We start from the raw sequence: 24,068 nt of genomic DNA, 5'->3' as shown, positions 1-24,068 counted from the left end.
AAGCCGGTCACTAGAAGAGAAGGAAGCCCAAACTACCCATCACATGCTTAAATTAGCCAAGGGACTTATTCTTCACCTACCTCAACTACATGTTTTAAATTTAGGAACAACCAAATCAATCTTGAGGAGATCATGGGGATGACACCAACATGGAAAAAATAAAGGAGAAGTTGATATCAAAAATAACAAAGGATAAGGTAAACGAGTTGTTTAATTCACACAGGGATAAGTTTTCGGAGAGGAACGATGCTCTCGAGGCCATGGCGATGGCTTTGAAGGAGGAAACAATGGCCACAATGATAGCTTTGAGCACAAGAATAAAAGAGCTCGAGATAAAGCTGGCCTTATGTTGAGCAGCCGTGGGGGAATGAGTGTCGAGTGCAGTACCCAATTACAAGGATGTCCCAAAGCCGAAAGAGTTTGTAAGGATAGCCTACATGCGATATGGACAATTTCTTGTGGATGATGGAAACTACTTTCGTGCCAAAGGCATCACGATGATGCGGTTAAGGTAAACACTGCTTCAATGTTTCTTACTAATATTGCGCTTTTATGGTGGCGAGGCAAGACCACAAATAAAAGACAAGGTGAGATTAGGATATGGAAAGAGTTCCAATGTGATTTGAAGGGATAAATTTACCTAGAATTTGTCGAGGAAGAAGCTCGGGCAAATTTTCAAGGGATAACGCAACAGGGAACAGTAGGGAAGTATGTTCGAGAGTTCAAAGAACTCATGCTCCAAGTTTCAGATGTGGCCGAGAAAGAAGTATTGCTTGCTTTTCAGAATAGATTGAAGCCATGGGTTAGACAAGAGGTGGAACAAAAAAGTGTCCAAAAGCTGTCGGAAGCCATGATGGTAGCGGAATCCGTGGTCAACCTTAGTCTAGAGAAAAACAAGCTTGGGTCTTCCAAGTCTGAGGAAAAGAGGCATATGTGAAAAGGAACATAAGGAAGATAATGTTGGCAATGGCATCGACGACAATGGTGTCACGGGTCACAATTCAAAGCCCGTGACCATCGTACCAAATGCATCCAGTTGAGGTCTATTGTGTAGATAGGGATCATTTGGCCTGCAAGAACTGGCTTGATTTAGGAAGCTGTTAGAAAAGCCTGTCAGATTGAAGCCTAGTTGGCCCGATAATGAAGATATAGCAACTTAGACTATTTTGGTAACTAATCTTAGAAGATTGATAGAATCATATCTTGTAAAGATTAGATTAAATTTGATATGGCATATCTTGTAAATCCCATGATTTAAGGGATAGGATGAATCTTGTTTGTCGGTGTATTGTAATCTTGACTGTCGATTTTTGGGGAGCTCAACTATAAATAGAGAGCCTCACCCTCATTTGTACTGATTCCATTCATTGTTTCATTATTCTTTGTGAATAAGAGAATATTCAGAGCATTTACTCAAACACCATGTGTGCGTTCTTTCTGTTGTTCTTTTGTTGCTTCTTTTGGCATAAATTGCTTCTACTACACAAATTGGTGCTTTGGAGGATTTCTAAAGGAGTCCTCATTTGAGTAAAGGATGACTTAGGTGAGTTTGGACAAACGAATCGCCTAAGGTCGTACGGATCACGAGACGAAAGATCTAGCCTAATGAAAACTAGTATAAATAGGGGTAATCGTTTGAGAGGAAAAGACACAAGTAAAGAAGCTAGACACTTACTGAAAATTGAGAGCAGAAAGTAAAGTAATAGCTTGAGAGCATTTAGGTGAGAGTGGCGTCTAGGAGAGGAGGAAATCCACTGTGAGAAGCAAGCAAAAATAGTTGTGGAGAACCACTACATTCGTCTATTATCTCTTCTTGTTATGCCCTAGTCATGGATAACCCCCTCGACATTTCATCTTTCTTTTTTCTTATTCATTATTTTGTTATTGTGTTGATAAACATGATTGTAACTTATTTTTGTGTTTTTTAATTTAATGATTATGAATTAATTCTATTTTTGCTAGAATAATTATGAATTTTTGACATGTGATTCTTGATTCTATATTAAGAATGTTTTGTTCAAGTGTTTATTCATTCATTTAAGTAGACATTAACACTTATAAATGCATAGCCAAATTTGGTAAGTCATCAAGTTAACTGTTTAATTTGAGAAGAGGTAATACTTAATAGACAAAAGACTTGAATGGTGCATGTCATGTTAATATCGAGAGATGAATATTGTATGCATAAACCGATGTGATGCCTGAGTGGGTGATCTTAAGGTTAGTTTGACATAGATATATGCAAAGTAGCTAAGTGACATAAGTAGGACTTTGAGAAGAGCTTGTGGTTTAAAAAGTTGGTTTAGTGAGTCTTCATATTACCACGATCTATTGTAACATTCTATAACATAATTATCAATGATCACTAGTTAAAAAGAAGTAACTGTCCTAACATATTCATATTATTATTGTTAAATCGTGTGTTAGAGTTTTCTGTTGTTATCCTTTGTAGTGTGTTTAGTTTACCTTGTTTGTATACTTAGTATAAATAGTTAAATTATTATCTCACATCAATAATTTCTTTTGTCACATAGCAAGTTGTTAATAATTAATTTTGTAAAAAATTCATATACACAGTCCTTGTGGAGACAATAACTCATATACTTACTACTTATTACTTGTCACTACAGTGTAAACTTGCACATAAATCAAAAATCACTCGACATGTCGCGACATTGATCTTCTGATGTCGTGGCACCGAGAGCATATTACTCTATTAACTCCAATGTTACGACATTAGAGACAAATTGCCCAAAACATAACTTAAACACCTAAAACTAAGTCAAAACTATATTCAAACATTCGTAACATTTTTAAACACTTTTATAACTTAAAATATGTCAAATCATCATTAAAAAACTTCATATAACACATAAGTATATCCATCTAAGGGAGATTATCCCAAGGTACAAAATGATATTAGGCATGCACGACATAGTTTTGGAACCACTTGATTACTTTACAACAAATATTCATATGGTTCTAACTTATGTACATGCCACTCTATCACCAATATCTAAATTCCATACACTTCAATCCTTGCTTGATGATGGGATTAGGATCAGGATGGCCACTTCAAAAGATGCCTTAAAAACTATTTTTACCTATACGTTCAAAACAACGCATTAAGCTTATGAAAGCTTAGTAAGTACTTAGAATTCTAACTTAACTTTTTATTCAATATAGTATATCAATAAATAAGTACTTAAATAATAAATATAATAAACATGATTACTACAAACTACTTAAAGATAAATATTGATATGGGCAACAAGGTTAAATAGCATCATTTTATGTACAACATTTTCTTCATACGTTTTCATTCATTAATCACTCACTTTTCCTATTGTAGACTTGAATGAACAAGAAGGATATACGAAATATAATCATGAAGTACATGAGCACATAAGTGCTAGGTTATCACAAACACCAGTAATGTTAGAACATAAGTACACTGAAAAAATTCCTAATAGCATGCCATCTATATCCCATAAGCTCAAAACTTGTCTACAAGGGCTTTAACATTATTATAGATCCAATATTCATCAGAAGCACAATCAAGTTTCATAATTTCGTAGTCACACATAACTTTCTAATATTTTACAATTTAGTCCTTTTCTCCACACATATATTCACATCAACAATAACCACATTCATTTACTACTTCCTTGAATTATTCACATATCTATTAAGTTACACAAATATTGAAGTTCATGACATTAACACTTTTATTAGCATAAAATTTCAAAAACCTAATTAAGTAAGAAGAATTCTAAAGTACTTATAAATTTGGCTAAATTATACTTCCTTCAAGCTTTGTCTACTTGCTTTCCTTTGTCTAAACTCATTGTAGCTTCTTCTTTATATTTATCTTTATTTCATATCATTATCATAAAATATATGATATTAATATTCTTAATCCAAAACACTTTCATGCTCATATAATCAAAGTAGACATGAAACTATTACTAAATCATGAAGATCTTACCTTAAAATTTTAGTTTCTCGCATTTTTAGATTTTCTCTCTCTTCAAACATGTACTCTCCAATTCCAACTTGAAAACTAAGCTTGCTAGGTTGTGGGTAACTTGATTTAGCTAAGGTTTTTATGGAAATTTGATGGTTTTGAGCTTGAAAAGGCCTTTAATAGAGATTGTGGACCAAATTGTAAAAAAAAGAAAAGTTATCTTCCTCTTCAATGGTGTAACATGAACAATGAAGAAGATGGAGAACTCTTTTCATCCTTCTTCTAAAATATCTTTAATATTTTAATAAACTAAAATAAAATAATTCAATTTAATATAATAAAAATAGTAACGATGATGAAAATAAAATATTATTACAACTAAAAAAAAATCCTTTATACTTATCCATTTGATCTTAATAAAATTACTCTCCATGTCCTCACATTTTCACCACTAATTCAATTTACTCCTTTTATACTTTTAGTTTTTCACTTTGACCCCAACACATTAAGAAACCTTACAATTAGTCTATACCTCGAGTTAATATTTCTCAATACATTAATATTTTAAATTTTCTCCAATCTCTTGCTACCTTCTCCACTAACAGTTATAAATCTCATTTTATTTATTCTAGTGGTGTTTGTGACACTATCGATGGAGAAATATATGGTGTTGAACAACTAGATTGTGCATAGAATGTTGGAATTATAGGTATCCTGGATACAATGCTGTTGTTGATGGCAGTGACTTGTAATAGGCTCCTGCAGATAGAGGTAGTGCAAAAAATATTCCTAGGGCAGATGTTGATGCATGGTATGATGGTGCATAATTTGGTGCTTGTGTGAAAAATACGGGATTGCTAATAGACCTACTCATGGGTTAAGCCACCCATTCAAGCTTGAAGACCCACCCGAAAAATGAGAAGGTTTGGACCAAATATAAGACTCGAAAAATGGGCTTGGATAAAATTTAAGGATTATTTTCTATATGGACCGAGCCTTGGGTAAGATTTTTTGGCCTGGGCTCAGCCCGACCTGACCTGACCCGAATATATTATGTTATAAAAATATTATATTAATTATATATGTTAAATAAGAATTATATATTTATATTTACATTAAATCAATAGCCCAATAATAATTAAACCCATTACCCAAAACCTAAGAGAAAAACCTTACCCAACTAAATAACTCAACCCAAAATATAAAATTTTAAAAATTATATTTTATACAATAAAATATCTATTATATTTATTTGTGTTTTTTAAATATAAATGCTTTTAAATTTATTTTTATTGTGTTAGAAAATTTTTATTTTAGCATTTTTAGTGCATTACATTTTTTTAAAAAATATTTTTAAATAAAAACTAATCTAAAAAAATCAAATATGTGTAGGTCGGGTCGGGCTCGAGTTACTTTCTTAAATTGGATTAGGCTTGAGCAAAAAAGTAAGCCCATTTTTCAAGCTAAGCCTAGGCCTGGGCTTGAAAAACTGGTCTAAATACCTTGCATAAGCCTAACCCGACCCAACCCATGAGCACATCTAGTTGTTAGTAAATACACTAGAAAAATATAAATCATATTGTTTGGGAGGTGCACCCATCAATATAGGATTCAAGGTTAGAGTTGATGATGATAAAATTAATGCATGTACTCCCAATCACGACCTTATATGGGGTGGTGTTGGCATCCTACAATGAACTTGTCTACTCTTTTCCTTTTCTGGAAATAGATATGGCTCACCATTAAGTCTAAATCATGTCATGTAATTCGAAAATGTAATCAAATCCGATTCGAAAATTTGTTCACGTATAGATATAAAATCATACCTATGTTCTTACAAGTTGATATACTCGGCATGAAATTTAGGCCAATCTTCATTGATTCTTCCCCGCAAGTCAATATTGTGAAGTTTATTGAGGTTTTAAGGTAAGGGTAGAATATTTTGCACAAAGCCAAATTGGTACATCACTTAACCAGATTAATTCATCTCAACTATTGCAAAAACTATTAATGACACTTTGATGTACTAGATATTACGATTCGTAAAAAAATTGGATAAGATGCATTTTTCAATTCTCGGATCAAAGTATGACATCTTTTCAAACTGCAGTACAAAATTATAAATTTCTTTATGTACTTAATATTAAATTTCAAATCCTTATGTAATTATTATGTAATTGAAAAATTCAAAAACTAACATCGCCTTCTAATCATTGATCTAACATTAATCAGATATCTTCAAGCTCATTCGGTATATCCACATGACTCGCGTCATTGTTTTATCAATTCAAATAATATGTTATTTCAATAATATAATAATGAAAAAATAATATGATAATTATTTTATTAAATGAATCTTACCTTATTACGAGTGAAAATTGATAAAGAAAGTTTACTTGGGGACGTAAAAATGGAAAGCGATAATATGCCCACGATTGAAGGAGTATACAACCACTGATTTTACTTTTTTATGCTTCAGTTGTTCGACATAGCCAAGACTGCTGATCCCCAACTAAGTCGCCCGACTTCTTTTAAGCCCATTAGTTGTAGAAGCCACCTTAAATGTACCGAATTTTAAAATTTATCTAATATTAGAAGACCTCGAACAACCTTAGTATGAATCTTCGAGCAAATTGTTGTCTTTAAACTGCATTAAAAGAGTTGTTAAGATGTGAGAAATTATCTTCTAATCATTTCATATCTATCCGACTACCACTAAACTTGTTCGACAACTTGCCTAATAGCTGGTGGCAAATTACCTTCAAATCCCCAACATGCACTACCCCCCTATAACGACTACTCCATTAATCGATAGACTGAGTTGTAATGCCACATCCTCGAGTGTAAACGTACACTCACCGTACGAAAGATGAAAGATGTGTGTTTCGAGTCTCCATCTCTCCAACAAAGCACTGATAAGTGTGGCCTCTTTCAAGTATTGTTCAATAACATGTGGTGCTTTCGCACTTAAATTTTGTATATATGTTTCAATAATTCAATCTTCATCCTGATTATATAAATATAAAAAATTAAAAATATAATAATATTAGCAACTTAATAATGATATTAATTAAAATAAAAAATATATAATAATATTTTTTTATCATTTGTAATTGGATGTTGAATATGTGCTTGTGATTCAAACAAATTTGAAATGTTAACATTTTTAAAATTTGTAACTTTATCAAATTAAATAAGATTAATTAATTTAGACAATGAAATAAACTAAAAAAATATACTATTATTAAATTACCACTAAATTAACAATTTATTTAACATAAAAAATATCATTAAACATATTAAAAATAAACAAATTAAAAAAATACTTATTTTACTTAAAATATTTGAGATGATGAAAATCGAATAAAATTAAGAAATTACTAACTGTTAGATAGAAAATTTAGAGAAGAAGAATTTGAGAGAAAATTGAGAGATTAGGATAAAAAATAAAGAGAAAAAAATTGAGAGAAAAGATTAATGAAATTGAATGAAAAAACTGATAAGGGGAGGGATTTACGTAAGGTTAGAGTTTGGGATTGTTGGGTGTTTTTATTTTTATTTTTCAATTTTTAACAGTTGGTGGTCCAATTGTTCATATTTACCTTTTAAATTTATTTTTTTTAAATGTCTGTGTAGAGCATACCTGTCACGTAAGTAAAAACGCGAAAACAATCTATTTCTCTAATTTAAAAAAAAAAATGGCCTAATCTCCTATTTTTTTTCAAATCCACCTATTCTCCTCATTTTTTCCCAATTATATAATACGTTATTATTTTACCAGAAAAAAAAAAATAAAAGCATAAATAAAACCAGTAGTTAAGGGCATTTCCGTCATCAAGAGAATCAAACCGTAACAAGGGTATATAAGTCATTCAAATAAATTCAACTTAGCCGTTCAATAAATTTGAAAAAAAAAAACAAAAACTTACGCCCTATCTTTTCTTCATCGCAGTTTTTCATATATCTTCACAGAAAGGGAAAGAAAAAAGAAGAAATAAAGAATAAAGAATAAAAAACAAGAGGCACCGTACGTTGAAATTATATCGGGTTTCAGTTTTTATAATTTCGTTTCTCATGCAGATCTGATTGTAGATCTCGAATCGCCGAAAACTCTCTCTTCATTGTTCCCTCTTTCTTTGGTAATTTATTTTATTTTCTGTTCGTTTTAATGATTCGAAAGGATTTGAATGCGTGAATTTTGAAAATTTTTCTTCTTGGATAGGGTAAAAAAAATTTCACGGATTATTGGAATTCGCCTTTTCTTTTTGGAAGAAATTCACTTTCATGTTTTTCTTCGAACTCAGATTTTCTCCAAATTGTAAGTGAAATTCAGCTATACACATATATTTTGATTTCTTCTATCTTTTTTTTATTGTTTTTGAAAATTGATTTTGGAGTTTAGTTTTTTTTTTTTTTGGTTCCTTCTTTTGAAGTTGGCGTGGATAAATAGATCTTAAAATTGGCTCCTCAAAGGCGATCGCAGCGCCACATTTGTGGCCAGATGCAGCAAAGCAATGCTGCAGCGACGGCGCTTTACGATCACGCCGGCGTAGGGTCCTTGCACAATGCGGGTCCCACAGGCGGCGATGCTGGTGATGCCGTTATGGCGCGGTGGTTACAGTCTGCTGGATTGCAGCATTTGGCCTCTCCCCTGGCTTCTACTGGTATCGACCAACGCCTCCTTCCCAATCTCCTCATGCAGGTAACGGAGGCTTTGCTTTTGATTTCCGTATATTTATTTATATCTTCTGTTATTTTCGATTATTGACTTTTCATTGCTCTATTCAGATTCATGCAATTTGAATTGGGTTAATTTGTATATTTAATTGCCGTGAATTTACTCATTTTAATGAATTATTTAGTGAAATAGCCTTTGCGTTTTCAACGGAAATGTTGTTGACATCTGTACATTGTTCTTGATGTGTCCTTTTTGCCATTTATACTCCATGCCGAGTGGATGGGGGTGCGTACTTTTTCATTTGCTTGAAGTTATGAAATTCGCTTTTAGTATTGACAATTAGGTTGATGGGCTTTTTAAGAAAGTTGGAGTTCAGGATTAATTGATCATTCTGATGTTTTTTCGTATTGTTTCTCATGAGGTTTTTTTCCCTTTGCTTTTATTCAAGGTAGTCAGTGCTTTATCTTTATCGACGGGCGTACCATTTTTGTTTTGGTATTTCTACGTACCGGTACCAGCTTGTTTTGGTGTATTGTTTTGGGTTTATTGATGTTTTTAAATATTTTCTGGCATATATATATTTGTAGTCTAATTTTTAGTTTCTTCCTAAATTATATTTATTTTGGTTAGAGAATAAATTATGTATTATATTAACATGCAAATATATTTCAATTATATCCATATAAATATATTTATATCTAAATATAAGTTTTAAAATTATTAATTAGGTTGAATAATTCAATTTAATAACTTTTCATTTTAAATGCAATTTTGGAAATTGAAAATGGTTAAGAGAAAAATTTTAAATATTGATTTAAATGCTAAAATTTTTTATCAACTGGTACGGGCTGGTACAAGCCAGTATTGACCAAACTGGCCGAAATACACCAAAATGACCTAAATACACTGGAATTTTAACCGAAACTGAACATAGGCAATTCAGTACTGGTTTAGGACCGATGGTAGGTACCAGTATAGTACAGACTACCATGCTTTTATTCCCTTTCAATGAAATATTTGTATTTTAAATATTTTCTCGGGCAGTTACTCTATCTATTTGTATCTATACTTAACTCTTACGAAGGAGTTGTCATGAGTTATATTTTTATATAAAATCTATAAAATAGCTACTTTATTTATGTGATCTTTAAAACCCAAGACACCATGATATTTAAAACCTTAATTTTACCATTTCAACCAAAGCCACATTTGATTTTTACATAAATCTTTTAGTAATATAATCTTAAATGTGTTTAACCGGGTTTTACAATTTACACATTCTGAGATAATGAGAAGTTACTATTGCACTATTGAAGGGTTATGGAGCACAATCTACAGAAGAGAAGCAGAGGCTATTCAAATTAATGAGGGACCTCAATATTAATGGGGAAACTGGGTTGGAGCCATACACACAAACTGCTCAAAATTCAGGAGGGCCTGCTGCATCTGATGGGTTTTATTCTCCAGAGTTCAGGGGGGATTTTGGAGCTGGGCTTTTGGATCTTCATGCTATGGATGATACAGAGCTTCTGTCTGAGGTATGATTCTAGCATTCTAGGAAACTACCATGATGGTTAGCGTTGTTTCTTTTTCCTCTGGAAATAAATATTGATTTGATTCATTTGCAGCATGTTACCTCAGAACCTTTTGAGCCATCACCATTCATACCTGGTGTGAACAAAGCATTTGAAAATGACTTTAATGCGACAACTAACTGGCAGCAAAAAGAGCAAAGTGATGCAGATGCCTCTGCTTCATTATTTTCTGCCAATGAAAAAGAGATCAGCAGCACAAGGGAAAGTAATGTTGCCAAGATTAAAGTTGTGGTATGTCAATGCTTCATTTCTCTATGCTTTCTCATCCTCTATGGAGATAAGGACACATCTTTCTGTCCTTCCTAAGGTTAAAAAACTATACATTTGTCCAGTTTTTTAACTGCCTTTGTGCTTGATTATTTTTCTGGGTGGCTGCAGTTGATGCATTTACCTTGCTTTTTAGATTTCCTGGAAAGCTAATTTTTGTCTTACATGTGGGATAAGGTACGTAAAAGACCATTAAACAAGAAGGAGATTTCTCGAAAGGAGGACGATATAGTAATTGTGAGTGAGAATGCTTTAACTGTCCATGAACCAAAGCTAAAGGTTTGTCTATTATCCACAGAAGTTCTTGCGACCTCATTATATGTTTCTGAGATGACTATTTTAGAACTATTTGTGCTTGTTTGATATATTATTTTCATTTTCTTTTATCTGCTTTTATTGTTATGTTAAAGGTGGACTTGACAGCGTATGTCGAGAAGCATGAGTTCTGTTTTGATGCTGTTCTGGATGAGCATGTTAACAATGACCAGGTAGTACTCGGTTGAGCTATTTTGCTTTGTTGCCAGTCTAACATGGTTTCTGAATAATGTTGAGTTTACTATGACCAAAATTCATCTTCTCTTTGTTTATTATTTGTTAGAGCAAAAGTTTGAGCTCTTCTCTTATTTACTTGTACAGGTTTATCGTGCTACTGTTGAGCCAATTATTCCAATCATTTTCCAGCGAACAAAAGCCACTTGCTTTGCATATGGGCAAACAGGTGCATATAGTCTCTGCATTCTTCCCGAATGGGCCATGTGCTATATTTTTGCATTCTACTTTGTATGCTTTAATTAATGCATATGATTAGGCTTTGGAATTTAGATATCACAAGGTTTGATTAGATTAATGAATTACTGCTAGGAGAACAACTAGTGCTGGAAAAAGAGAAGAAGCACTCTGTTCTGAACTAAATCACATAAACCTAAGACATGATTGTTCATTTTCTCATTTTCCTTGTCCTTATTCTTGCTCCACATTTCTTGTCTTTCCAGTTCATGGTTATCCTGCATTGTTGCTATTTTCTGCATTAATAATTGATGATATATGTTTTTGATTTTAGGTAGTGGTAAGACATTCACGATGCAACCATTACCTCTCAGAGCTGCACAAGACCTTGTTAGATTCTTGCATCAGCCAATTTACCGCAATCAGAGATTTAAATTGTGGCTTAGCTATTTTGAGATATATGGTGGAAAACTCTTCGACCTTTTGAGTGATAGAAAGTATTTCTCTTTCCTTTCTTTCCTTGCTTACTTACTTATGTGTATGTGTGTTCTGATTTATCTTCCCTTTTATTCTTTTTTCTTTTTCCCCTTTCTTCAAGACATATCTGATTCATTTATGATGTGCTGTAATGACTGAAATGTCAGCTGGTCTGACTCTATTAGAACAAGCTCAATTTGTGTCCTATGCCAAGCGCAGATTTTCTCTTCATTGTGTATCTCTGGTATACACTGGAATGTAGATGCATATGTATTAATAATAATTAGATCACTGAACAATCCAAATGTTCAATAGGAAACTTTGTATGAGAGAAGATGGGAGACAACAAGTCTGCATTGTTGGACTGCAAGAATTTGAGGTGTCAGACGTGCAAGTTGTGAAGGAATATATTGAGAGGGGAAACTCTGCTAGAAGCACCGGCTCTACTGGTGCAAACGAGGAATCTTCAAGGTCACATGCAATTTTACAACTTGTCGTCAAGAGGCACCCTGAGATAAAGGAGTCCAAGCAGAACAATGATGTGAATGAGTCTAAAGCTGGGAAGGTTGTGGGAAAGATTTCTTTTATTGATCTTGCTGGCAGTGAAAGAGGTGCAGATACTACTGACAATGACCGGCAAACTAGGTATGTTTGAAACTTTCCGTCGAAAAAGAATGGTGTAGAAACCCATTTCAAAGGTCTATGTATGGGTTGCTTTGTCTCTCAGCTTTTTATCTGGTTTAACATGTATTTTTTTTTTCTTTCACCTTGTTTATTTTTGGCTTATTCTGATATAACAGGTTTGAATTCTTTCCAGGATTGAGGGTGCTGAAATTAATAAAAGCCTTTTGGCTCTTAAGGAGTGCATTCGTGCTCTGGACAATGACCAGATTCATATACCATTTCGTGGGAGCAAACTCACCGAAGTGCTCCGTGACTCTTTTGTTGGCAATTCAAGGACAGTTATGATCTCATGTATTTCTCCTAATGCAGGTTCATGTGAACACACTCTCAATACTCTGAGATATGCTGATAGGTATTCTTGTTTCTATACTGGCCTCCACAAAAATGGACTTCCTTTGATGCACTAGATTGTGATGGTGTTCTTGTTGACTAAATATAGATTACTGTTATTGAAATGAGCAGGGTTAAAAGTCTTTCGAGAAGTGGCAATCCCAAAAAAGATCAGACCGTAAATTCTTTACCACCATGTAACAGGGATGTTTCATCCTTGTCTCTGTTAGCTACTGCAGACGTAGAAGATGTGTATGGGCGACAACCAGAAGTAAAAGTTGTTGATACAGGTCGAAGGCCATTAGAGAAAGATGTTTATACTGTTGACTTCGACAAACAGCCTTCAACTTCCAATGGAAGGGAGGAAAGTGGAATGGCTTCTGGCCCAACAGATAGGGAAAAAATTGAAAGTAAATAATTCTTATGGTGGTTCTAGAAGTCAAAGAGTTTACTCATCAAATTCTCAAAACTCAGCTGATATGGAAGAGAGTGCAGAAGGTGTCACCACCCCGTAGAAAAGTGACCAGAGAAGAAAAACCGGAGAAGATGGGGAACTGGACCAAGAAAGATGGAGGAGGATCTGATTTGTCAACTCGAAACTCTATGCAGTCAAATTCTAATAATCACAACAGAACAAATGATGTTGGACATCGACAATATAATCTTGAGCCTCCTACCGATGGGAATATCAATGCAATACTTGAGGTAGACCATCGAGATGGTTTGTTTTGTTGTGTTTTATTATATTAGGGGCTTTAAGCATTTTCTTCATCCAATTTATTCTTTTTGTTTGTTGCAGGAAGAAGAGGCTCTAATTGCAGCTCACAGAAAAGAAATCGAGGATACACTGGAGATTGTTCGTGAAGTAAGTAGTTTTTGTTATACCAAACCTGAGTCAATAAGCTGGAGGAAATGAAGCTTTGCTTCTGTATCTCAAATACTTGCACACCAATTAAACCACTGATCTTGTTTTGCATCTATATTACAGGAAATGAAGCTTTTGGCAGAGGTGGACCAACCGGGCAGCCGCATAGACAACTATGTGACCCAGTTGAGCTTTGTGCTTTCACGCAAGGCTGCTGGTCTGGTGAGCCTTCAAGCTCGCCTCGCCAGGTTCCAGCATCGTCTGAAAGAGCAGGAGATACTGAGTCGGAAGAGAGTTCCTCATTAGCGCAGGTCTCTCCTGTCATCACAGCATCAGACCCAGACCTCTAATGTCCTCGCATGTAGACTGTTTCGGTACTGTTCATCCTGGTGGACATTTATACATTTTAAATACAGATATCAACCGATGAGGTTGTCTCTTAAACTAATGATCTCGTTTCTGGCAGTCAATGTCTGGGGAACTTGTTTTAGGGTCTCGAGAGGAAATTCAGCAGTGAACACATCTGGGACGTTCATGGGTTACATGTTAACTAGTAATACATTTGAATGGCTCCCTTGTAATGATGGTTGCCTTCTCGAAATTGTATTTGGTTAGAAGAATATGATGTTTTCATGTTGGGAATTGATATGGGTTTTTTTATGGTCATCTGTTGTTTAATGGTGACAGGGAATGTTTTCACAAGGAAAGAAGAAAATTGAACACAGTGGTTTTTTGTTCATTTCTTTTCATTTATAATGGGTTGATTCCTACCCATGGAAGCATATTTTGCTTTCTCACCTCAAAAGCACCTCCTCCTTCATGTAATGTTCTAGTTTAAGAAAAATTAACGTTTTAAACATTTTTAAATGTAATGTAAATTGATTGATCTTAACCATTCTGTGAGTCGGAGATATTTGAATTTAAGGTTGTTTTATTTATTTATTTATTTTAAAAATTTTGCTGATTTAAATTATCCATAAAAACTGCATGCACTTGACCTGTCTAAGGGCCGGGCCCGTTTTTAAAACCTGTTCGAAATTTGGAAGATTTCAGATGAAAATATTAAACATGAAAAATATATTTGGATTAAAAAAATAAATTCGTTTAAAATATAAGTTGAGCTTGAGTTTAAATATTTAAGGCTTGACTTCAACCCGTTTTCAAGTTTGAAATATTTTATGCCGTTATTTTTATATATGTTATGCAATTTATAACTTATAAGAACTAAATCTACGGAATAATATTATTATAATGTAAACATTAAAAAGTATTAAGATAATTATATATAAAATTTTAATAAATAAAAATATATAAAATAATTAAATATTAAATTAAAATAATATATATTTAAAATTTTCTAGACCTAAAATGAACATGAATGGATAAAATTTTAAGCTCATGTTCTAGATCAGACCAAATTTGAACAAGCATATTAGGCAGCACATGTATAAACTTGCGGAGAAACACTTGGGGTTTTGGGGGCATTGGTCTACTCCTGCCCATGCGAGTGCTTCCCCGCTAAGGCCAAAACATTTACATTCACTCATGTAAGAGCGCTGGATCTTTGAGCTATTTACGAACAGGTTCTAGCTTTAAGCAAACCTCCTGGTTATCACTGAATGCCCTAAGCTTGATGATAAAATCATGCAATTTCATTTTCAACTGCGTTAAATTCAATGATTCAAACTTGAGATAACCCTAATGATTCAATGATTTAAATTCTAAGGTGAGATGAATCCGAAACTGAACACAAAACAATGAACTACATCACAATCATTCTCAACAAACCATTTAGTAATCTCATTTTTGTCATTGGAGACCATAAACACAAAAACAACTATCACTTCCTTTTATTCTAACCCACCCAAGGAAACATATTAAAGCATCTTCCATTTTACCAAAGAAGGTGAATAACTCTTCAACAGACCAATAAAAAGAAGAGAAGAATGGGAAAATCTTAAAAAGCCACAACAAAAACCAGGCAGAACTGATATACAAAAAGTGAAATGAAGATGTTAGAAGAAAGAAAAGAGACATTCTTATGGTTACTAATATGGAAAATATATAAACAAAAACACCTATTACTTCCAGTCAAACACAACCCTTTTTTCATAATGGTCTGCTGCCCCGCAATCTCATGGCTGGCATTTTATACTTAACTGCTTTCACCTTTTGTACGAAATATCCATACTTTGTCCAGTATTTATATCGAAAAATCAGATCAGAAGAAGCAATCTCTTTGCACACTATTTCAATTCCTAGTAAGGCCTTCGAAAGTAGTTGATGAAAGCCGGCATACACATCCGATCAATCAGCTTTCAGTTTCAGAATTTCCTTGGTGGTCCTTAAACGAAAATAGGGCATGTGTTCCTACATTAGCATGGAAAAATCCAACTCAGTTCAAAGACAAATAACCAGATATCGTGTTTCAAACGAATGAATGTGCATGTGAGAATATCTCCAATATGTACTTCTGCCATTTGTCATATATTTAGGCAGATGGAAAACAGATTTTACATCCCAACAACTACTGCCCTGAGTACTAGAGTTTAATCACAGAAAAATCAAAATAAAACATGAACTACAAGGATAAAAAATTGTTCCATGGACTTACCTGCTCGAAACAAAGACTTAAGCCTCTGCTATAGAAGTCGATATATTTTAACATAAACATGCCACAATCAAACCTGTACATAGAGAAAATTGTTTAGGGGGAACAATTCAAATTCTAACACAAAAGGCATATGACACCACGAAACTAGCAGTGCAAATTAATAATTGAATTCACCAAATATTTGAAACCAATTGCAATAAATAGTTAGTATAAAAAGACTCAGATACCTATAAAGCTACCTCACAATCAATTACTACACAATATAAGTTATTTTGTTTAAGCAATAAGCTTATGAAGAACAAGTACTTCGAGTACTGCTCCCTAAAGTGTATTGCAACAGATACTAGAATACGCACCCATTCTCCTGTGCAGGAAGATCTTCAACAAATTCTTGTTCCCAAGAACTTATATCAATGTCCTTCCCACTCTTGTCCTTCACTTCTTCAACGAAGTATTTTGCCTGGCACATTGCAACCAATATTAAAAAAGTTCAGCAGAAGTGCCAAAAAAATATCATATGAACTTTGTTTAGGATGATATTTCTTATAGAGGTTAAGAATGGGAACGGTGGGCTTCAAGCTAAGGAAACTATTATTTGAATAAGATAAGAAATATTTACAGCATAAGGTAGTGGAAAAATGAGTCTAGTACCTAACAGGATCTTTAATTCCAAATATTCTAACATTTAAACTACGTGTAATGACCTTTGGATCAATCAATTAAATGCATCGAAATAATATGACATCTAAAGAGAAAGAAAAAGATCATACCAGTGCTCTCAGCACATTAGGATCTCTTCCTTTTAGTGAATCAAGATATTGGAACTTCTGATATTTCTTATTGATAACTGCCAAGCACCAATGTATGTCTTTGTGTATGGGGACAAATATCTGAGCAAAATGGAATAACCGATACAAGGAAGAATAAATATATCATGCAAAACAAATTATTGATTCAAAGTGTTAAGATAAATACTTACTTTATCACAGTCCAATAGGCAGTAACCCAGCTTCCTTTGTGAAGTCCATCTTTTGACAGCTCTATAATTATAGCCACTCTCTGGATTTACTAACTGAGCATCATAATTTAGAAACGAAAAATTAGTTTAGAAAATGATAGTTACAAAGACTTACATGAACAAGCAAAGTAAAGAATGGGAAAACTGAAGGTAGAAGCAAGAAACTACCTTTTTATAGAAGAAGGTATTGAAGAAATGGCACTTCAGAAACTTCTTCGGCTCCCTGTTTTCCCGTTCTTTCAGTAATTCGAGATACAGATTAATGACCTGGAAAAGAGAAATTGGATTTGTGTTAAAACTGGATTACCAGCACACTTAATTCCAGTAGATCCTAATTGAATGTGGACAAAACTAACAAATCCTTGCAGTGGTTACTTTCTGAAGATATACAACACGATATAATCATGAACGAAATGAAAAACAACCTCATCATTCAACCATGCGCCTGGTTTCAGACATTGCAAAATTTCTCCTCTAATATCAATGCTCGAGTTTTCATGAGAGACTAATACCTTTCTCCTACAAAAGCAAGCATAAACAATGATGTTATAGCACAAGTGACATCCTAGCAAATAATCAAATACTAACACAAGCAGTATTACATACCAGTTTTTCGCAGATAAAGCTCTAGAAACCAAAGCCATCTCTTCTTCTGTAAGAGGAATAAAAGGTTCGGTAGGTAACACCTGGAATTCGATAAATCAAAAAGAACATAACATTAATGCCAATCATTCTAATAATGCAGCTTAATTAAAAGAAGGCAAGCAATAGAATTTCACCTCGTGTTGCTCCTCCTCCGGTTTCTTCTCAGGTCGCAATGCCTGAAGCCCAGCTATACGCTTCTCGTTCAACTCAATTTGAAAACCCAAATCTTTCAACTTGGAACTTCTCCTCTCTGCACTCTCAATCAACTTCCTATAAGCTTCTAAATCATACCCATTAGAAACCTCCCTTAATGATAACATATCCAATGAACTCTCCATTCTTAAACTCCCATTATTCAACTCAGTAACAGCAGAGGAAGACGATGGCTGAAAATGCCTCTCTTCCTTCACATTATTCTTTCCTTTCTCAATAAGCTCAACTTCTTCAACACTAACATCATCTGAAACCAACCCTTTTTCTTTCTCCTCATCATCCTCCACAAAGATAACTTCTTTTTCCTTCTTAAAGTGCCTCAAAGCACCCCATGCTTGCCTTTTAGCATCACTTAATCTGCTACTCAAAAAATTTCCCATGTAGCTTTCAACCGAATCCTGACCAGGCTTTGAAGCTGACAACCAAAATTTAAGGCGTCTGACAGGGGCGTGGACTTCTCTAGGGAAAGAAAACTTAGATTCTGGGTAACGGGAGATTCTCAAGACGGTGCTGTTGGAAGATAAATTTGCTTTTTCTGGGCTTTCATTCATCAAAGAAAGCCTGCGCTTTTTAGAAAGTTGGAATTCTGGGGAATTTGAATATGGGGATTTCTTTTTGTGACAGAAATTGGAATTGAAGCACTCATCACCATAGCGTTTACGATTACTTGCTAAAGCTCCCATTGATGAAATTTGCGAACTTTAAACCCTAAAACCACAATACCCATTTATAGAAAACCATGGAAACAGATTTGAGAGGCTAGGGTTTTTAAAAACCCTAAAGGATACATGCTTTCAAAAGAACCCTGAAAACCCAGAATTTGAAAAACCCGGAATATTTCAAAACACAAAAAAAGGATCGGATTTTTCTTAAAACTAAAACAATCCAAGAAATTTCCAGAAAATAAGGGGGGGAGGAAAATTGAAGAAAATTTGAGGGAAATTTCAAGGAATTAACCGTTACAGCTACTGGCGCTGTAATTTGGATCTTAATATCAGATTTGAAAGAGTTGTTAAAAAGGAATTGAATTGGAAAAAGGATTTTGGAAATTTCGCAACTGCTTTCGCGGCACAAAAAGAATCAGCTTTTTTGAACGCTGCGTTTTTTAGGTTTATGTTTCCGCCAGCGGATGTTTTCACTTTCATCAATTTTTTCTCAGTCCCTGCACATTTTCTGTATCTCAAATTTAGTCTCTTTACTTTTAATCTAAAAAATTGGCTAACTATAAAATTTACCACCAAACTATACCCTTTTTCTCACTTAAATACCAAAGTTGTATTTTGTCTCATTATATTCAAAAGGCAGAATTATACAAATTTTATAGTTTGGTCATCACTTTTGAAAAAAAAAACTTTAGATATCTAAGTTGGAAAATTGATATAGCTTGAGAGTCAATTTTATATTTAAATCTTCAAAAAAATTTTATTTAATAATTAAAGTCCAACAATAATATTGATAAAAAATTTGATTATATAACACTTTAAAATTAAATAATTTTGTTCAATCTTACATACACAAAATAAATAAATAAATAAATAAATAAATAAAGTAAATAAAAATGTTATAAAGAAACAATGTGAGATTTGATAATTTTATTTTGGCTACATGATTTTCACACAACTTTCAATTAATGTTTTTTAAATCGAATTCATATCAAACCGGTTAGGTCATTAGTTTATCGGTCTGACCAATCTGATTAAAAAATTATTAGAAATAAAAATCTCCAATTCTACCACTAATTTAATCGATTTTTAGCTGATTTGTATCGGTTTTCGATTTAACCAATGTAAAAGCACCTTTCGAACCAGTATTCCAATCTAACTGACCGGTCCGGTTCAAATAACATTACTCTATATTGATGACATGATCGAATTTTTTTTAATTTTCAAGATTGCCAAATTTTTTTATTTTTCAAAAATACCTCATGATCCAATTTCACATAAATCTTTTGAGAATGTTATCTATTGAACTTTAATTATTAAATTAAAAGAGTAAAGAGATATATTTTTGTAATTAAAAGTAGAGGAAATAAATTTTAAGGTAAATTACACCAACAGTCACCCAACTTTAGGGTAACTGACAAAACAGTCACCTAGGTTTCATTTCAGTCACTTAACTTTCAAAAAGTAACAAAACGGTCACCAACGTTATTAAAAAGTGACAAAATAGTCACCGGTTAACGATTGTCCTTAGGGTTTTAACGGGATTGCTGACGTGGCAAGTTAACTTGCCACATTGGCGAAACGGCTGATTGGGGCAGGTTTAGGGAAAAAATGGGTAAGGGTTATGAGTTAATGTAATGTTTTAGGGTTAGAAACAAATTAGGGAAGGGGATTTGGGGGGGAGAAAAAGGAAAATCAATTTGAGAAATTTTAATCCTGATTTAGGGTTTTTTAGGGTTTAAACTGAATTGGGAATCGATTAAGAAGGGTTTAGGGTTAGAAACTCGTTCAATAATCCATTAACAGGGTATAAGGTTTAGGGTACGATTGTCTATTTTGTTTGGGGAGAAAAGAAGACGGACCAGAAACCATTTAATTTTTTTATTGCCAGCGACAATGGGCAATAGAAAATAAGCTACCAGTGGTGTTACATCTACTTTAACGGGTAAGTTGTTGCATTTAGTTTTAAATTTTTTGGATTTCAATGCTGCTATTTTGATTTAGGGTTATTTCTATTTCAATTTTAATTTCGATTCTGATTTCGATTTTGATTTCGATTCTAAAACACTCACTGATTTTGATTTTGATTTCGATCTGGATTTCGATTTAGGGTTATTTCGATTTTGTATTGTATGCCATATGCATGATGTTTATTGTTTGTTTCTTCCATTGTATGAATGCCATTATCAAATTGATGTGTATTGCGTATATCTGCCATTGTATGAATGCATTATCAAGCTGATGTTTATTGTGTATATCTGCCATGATGTTTATTTTGTATATTGTGTATATCTACCATTAGCAAACTGGTTATTGCCTGTTATTACCTGCCATGTGCATGAAAAAAATGGTTGTGTTTGTTGTCTGCCATTATATTATTTTTTGTATTGCTTGTTGTCTGCCATGTGCATGACAAAAGTGTTTGTATTAAATTATTGGGCATTTTGTATTGGTTATTGTCTGACATAAATCGTTAAAGTGTTTTCCTATATTGTCTGCCTTTATTGATGAGTATTTTGTTTGGCAAGTTTAATTGATGAAAATTTTAATGAGAATGAAGAAAACATGTCTGGTAGTGATGTGTCTGGTAGTGATGTGTCTGGTAGTGATAGTGATGTATCTGAAAGAGTTAGTTTAGATGGTTTAGACATGGATGGTATAGAAGTAGATGAATTGTGTGATAGAGATGATTCTGTAAGGTTAGATAGTGCACATGAATCTAACTCAGATGGCCAAAATTGGCCTGAGTTTAACTTAGAAAATGACATGAGTAATCCTAGACTTAAGGTTGGAATGTTATTTAAGTCTAAAGATAGTTTAAAAGAAGCTGCCAAGCAGTATGGTAGGTTGAATAGTTATTTGATTAAGTTTCCAAAAAATGATTTAAGAAGGTTAAAAGCAGTCTGCAATGAAAAATGTTCTTGGTTCATATGGGCTTCTAAGCTAAACCCTAATGACCCTACTGACCAGACTTGCCAAATTAGGAGTTCAAACCCTAACCATACTTGTTCTAAAGTCTATAAAAATAGGAATGTAACTTCATCTTGGATAGGTGAACAATATAAAGAAAAATTCATTGCTGATCCTGATTATTCTCTGAAATCATTACAGCAAGATGTCAAAAGAGATTTTTGTTGCTTGGTCTCACAAGCCAAATGTAGGAGGGCTAAACTTAGGGCATTGGAATTAATTGAAGGAGCTCATAAAGCTCAATATGAGAAGATTTATGAGTACTTGTTGGAGGTTAGGACCCAAAATGAGGGAACAACAACAATCTTTTATTTGGACAACAGATTGTTTTAAAGGATGTATGTCTGTTTGCAGGCATGCAAAGATGGCTATAGGATTGGTTGTAGGAGGATAGTAGGTTTAGATGGATGTTTCTTAAAGGGCTACTATGGTGGCTACTTGCTTGCAACTGTTGGGATAGATGCAAATAATGGCATCTATCCACTTGCATATGTTGCTGTCGAAAGTTAAAACCAAGCATCATGGCTTTGGTTCTTGGAGTTGCTTGCAATAGACTTGGAAATTGTGAGCTTGTACCAGATTTCTTTCATGTCTAAAAAACAAAAGGTAAAACTCTATTTATATATATATTTATGTTGTTTATATTTAGGGTTTGTCAAAGAATTAAACTATTTTTTTCCTAATTGCAGGGACTTTTGGAAGCAATATGTATGTTGTTTCCTAATGCAGAAACAAGACACTGTGTTAGACACCTACATTCCAATTTTAAGAATACTGGTTTCTGAACAAAGGAGTTGAAATATTTGCTTTGGAAAGCTGCCAGAGCAAGCACTACAAGGGAGTTCGATGATACCATGGATGAACTGAGAAAAACCAATCAGCATGATTATAACTGGTTGAAGAAGAAGAACCCTACTCACTGGTCAAGGTCTCACTTCTCAGTCAAGAGCCATTCTGACATGTTGGTGGATAATCTATCTGAATCATTTAACAAGGTAAATCCCTATGTTTTATGTTTCTTACTGATCATTAGCAATTCACTAATCATTTATGTGGTTTATGGACAGGTGATACTGGAAGCAAGAGGTAAACCTATTCTAACCATGATGGAAACAGTAAAGACCAAGATTATGTTACTTATTGTCAAGAAGAAAGAAGAAGCTGGCAAATGGAAAGGAATTTTGTGTCCAAAGATCAAGAAAAAGCTAGATGTAAATATAAAAGATTCATTAAGGTAAAGATTCTTTCTAATGCCTATATTCTGACTTAATGTTGCCGATCACATGCACTGATTGTTGGAAAGCTATTGACTTTTTTTAATATGTATGCAATGATTGTTGGAAAGCTGTTGACTATTTTTTAATATGCATGTAATGATTGTTGGAAAGCTGTTGACTATTTTTTAATATGCATGCAATGATTGTTGGTGTGTTGCCTATTTTTTAATACGCATGCAATGATTTTTTTTTATAATATGCATGTAGTGACTGCTTTTTTAAGGGGTGTGTGTGTCATTGTATGTTTTAACCAAGCATTCTCATTGTTTTTTAGGTGTGTTCCATCACATGCTGGTGGGGACAAGTATCAGGTTGAATGTGGTCCAGGCAGCCAGCATGTGGTGGACTTAGTTTAGAATTCCTGCTCTTGTAGGAATTGGGATCTCACTGGCATCCCTTGCATGCATGCATTAGCTGTCATTCATGTAAAAAATGAGTTCCCAGAGACCTATGTACAAACCTGGTACACCAAGCAAACCCAGCTTCAAATTTACTCCAACTTTGTAAGTCCAGTAAAGGGTCCTAAACAATGGGCCTCTTTGTCAAACATGCTACTAATACTACCTCCTCCACTAAGAAGGCCACCTGGCAGACCTACTAAAGTGAGAAGGAAAGAACCCGATGAATTACAAACAACAGAAAGGTTGAGCAAGAGAGGGGTGGAGATGAGGTACAGTAAATGCAAAATAATAGGCCACAATAAGAGGAGTTGCAAATGGGAAGTTGGCCAAAACATTCCAGTAAGTAATTTGCCTTAACTTATAGTATACTTCTATCTATGAATTTGTTTGTTTTTCACATTTCTTTTATTCTTGTAGGTTAAAAGACATCAAGTTGGTGTTCGAACCCAACAACAGGCTACCCCAAGTCAGCAAGCTCAACAAGGTGCCCCAATTCAGTTACCCACTGCCTCAACTCAGATACCTACTGCCCCAACTCATCAAGAAGCTGCCTTAAGACAAAAGCTCCCATTAAAGAGAAAATCAACTACAACCACTGTTAGATGGATGCCTTCTACTCAAGAGTCATCCATGACAGACCATTGATGATGATGTGAAAAGACTGCATTTTGTTAACCTT

At 33.8% G+C, this 24,068-nt stretch overlaps 2 protein-coding genes and 1 pseudogene across 2 annotated transcripts; 2 read left to right on the top strand and 1 right to left on the bottom strand.

The window, feature by feature from the left end:
* The first annotated feature begins 7,875 nt into the window (after positions 1 to 7,875).
* Positions 7,876 to 14,484, top strand: LOC107896685 (kinesin-like protein KIN-13A; annotated as a pseudogene).
* A 929-nt stretch (positions 14,485 to 15,413) lies between these two features.
* Positions 15,414 to 19,249, bottom strand: LOC107896683 (ubiquitin-like-specific protease ESD4). Its single transcript, XM_016821911.2, has 9 exons — positions 18,001 to 19,249; positions 17,828 to 17,907; positions 17,647 to 17,740; positions 17,390 to 17,488; positions 17,183 to 17,275; positions 16,974 to 17,093; positions 16,560 to 16,663; positions 16,204 to 16,276; positions 15,414 to 15,959 (listed from the first exon to the last, which is right to left on the bottom strand). The coding sequence occupies exons 1-9, from the start codon at positions 18,760 to 18,762 to the stop codon at positions 15,897 to 15,899; spliced, it is 1,488 nt and encodes a 495-aa protein (XP_016677400.1). The 5' UTR covers positions 18,763 to 19,249; the 3' UTR covers positions 15,414 to 15,896.
* A 2,057-nt stretch (positions 19,250 to 21,306) lies between these two features.
* Positions 21,307 to 24,034, top strand: LOC107895514 (uncharacterized). The gene is made up of 6 exons (XM_016820780.1): positions 21,307 to 21,984; positions 22,066 to 22,203; positions 22,503 to 22,706; positions 22,779 to 22,945; positions 23,362 to 23,728; positions 23,807 to 24,034. Exons 1-6 carry the CDS (start codon positions 21,307 to 21,309, stop codon positions 24,032 to 24,034), a joined length of 1,782 nt encoding a protein of 593 aa, XP_016676269.1.
* The last annotated feature ends 34 nt before the right edge of the window (positions 24,035 to 24,068 follow it).

The sequence above is a fragment of the Gossypium hirsutum genome, chromosome A10, assembly GCF_007990345.1.
Source record: "Gossypium hirsutum isolate 1008001.06 chromosome A10, Gossypium_hirsutum_v2.1, whole genome shotgun sequence".
NCBI classification, from domain to species: Eukaryota; Viridiplantae; Streptophyta; class Magnoliopsida; order Malvales; family Malvaceae; genus Gossypium; species Gossypium hirsutum.
This window is presented reverse-complemented; position numbering and strand designations above follow the sequence as displayed.

Excerpts from the sequence above, each read along its gene's own strand:
- LOC107895514 (XM_016820780.1), top strand. The coding sequence starts at position 21,307 with ATGTCTGGTAGTGATGTGTCTGGTAGTGATGTGTCTGGTAGTGATAGT. Across the intron at positions 21,985-22,065 it reads TTTATGAGTACTTGTTGGAG|GCATGCAAAGATGGCTATAG; the intron begins GTTAGGACCCAA and ends GTCTGTTTGCAG. Across the intron at positions 23,729-23,806 it reads AAGTTGGCCAAAACATTCCA|GTTAAAAGACATCAAGTTGG; the intron begins GTAAGTAATTTG and ends TTATTCTTGTAG.
- LOC107896683 (XM_016821911.2), bottom strand. The coding sequence starts at position 18,762 with ATGGGAGCTTTAGCAAGTAATCGTAAACGCTATGGTGATGAGTGCTTC. Across the intron at positions 17,741-17,827 it reads GCTTTATCTGCGAAAAACTG|GAGAAAGGTATTAGTCTCTC; the intron begins GTATGTAATACT and ends TTGCTTTTGTAG. Across the intron at positions 17,276-17,389 it reads ATACCTTCTTCTATAAAAAG|TTAGTAAATCCAGAGAGTGG; the intron begins GTAGTTTCTTGC and ends TATGATGCTCAG.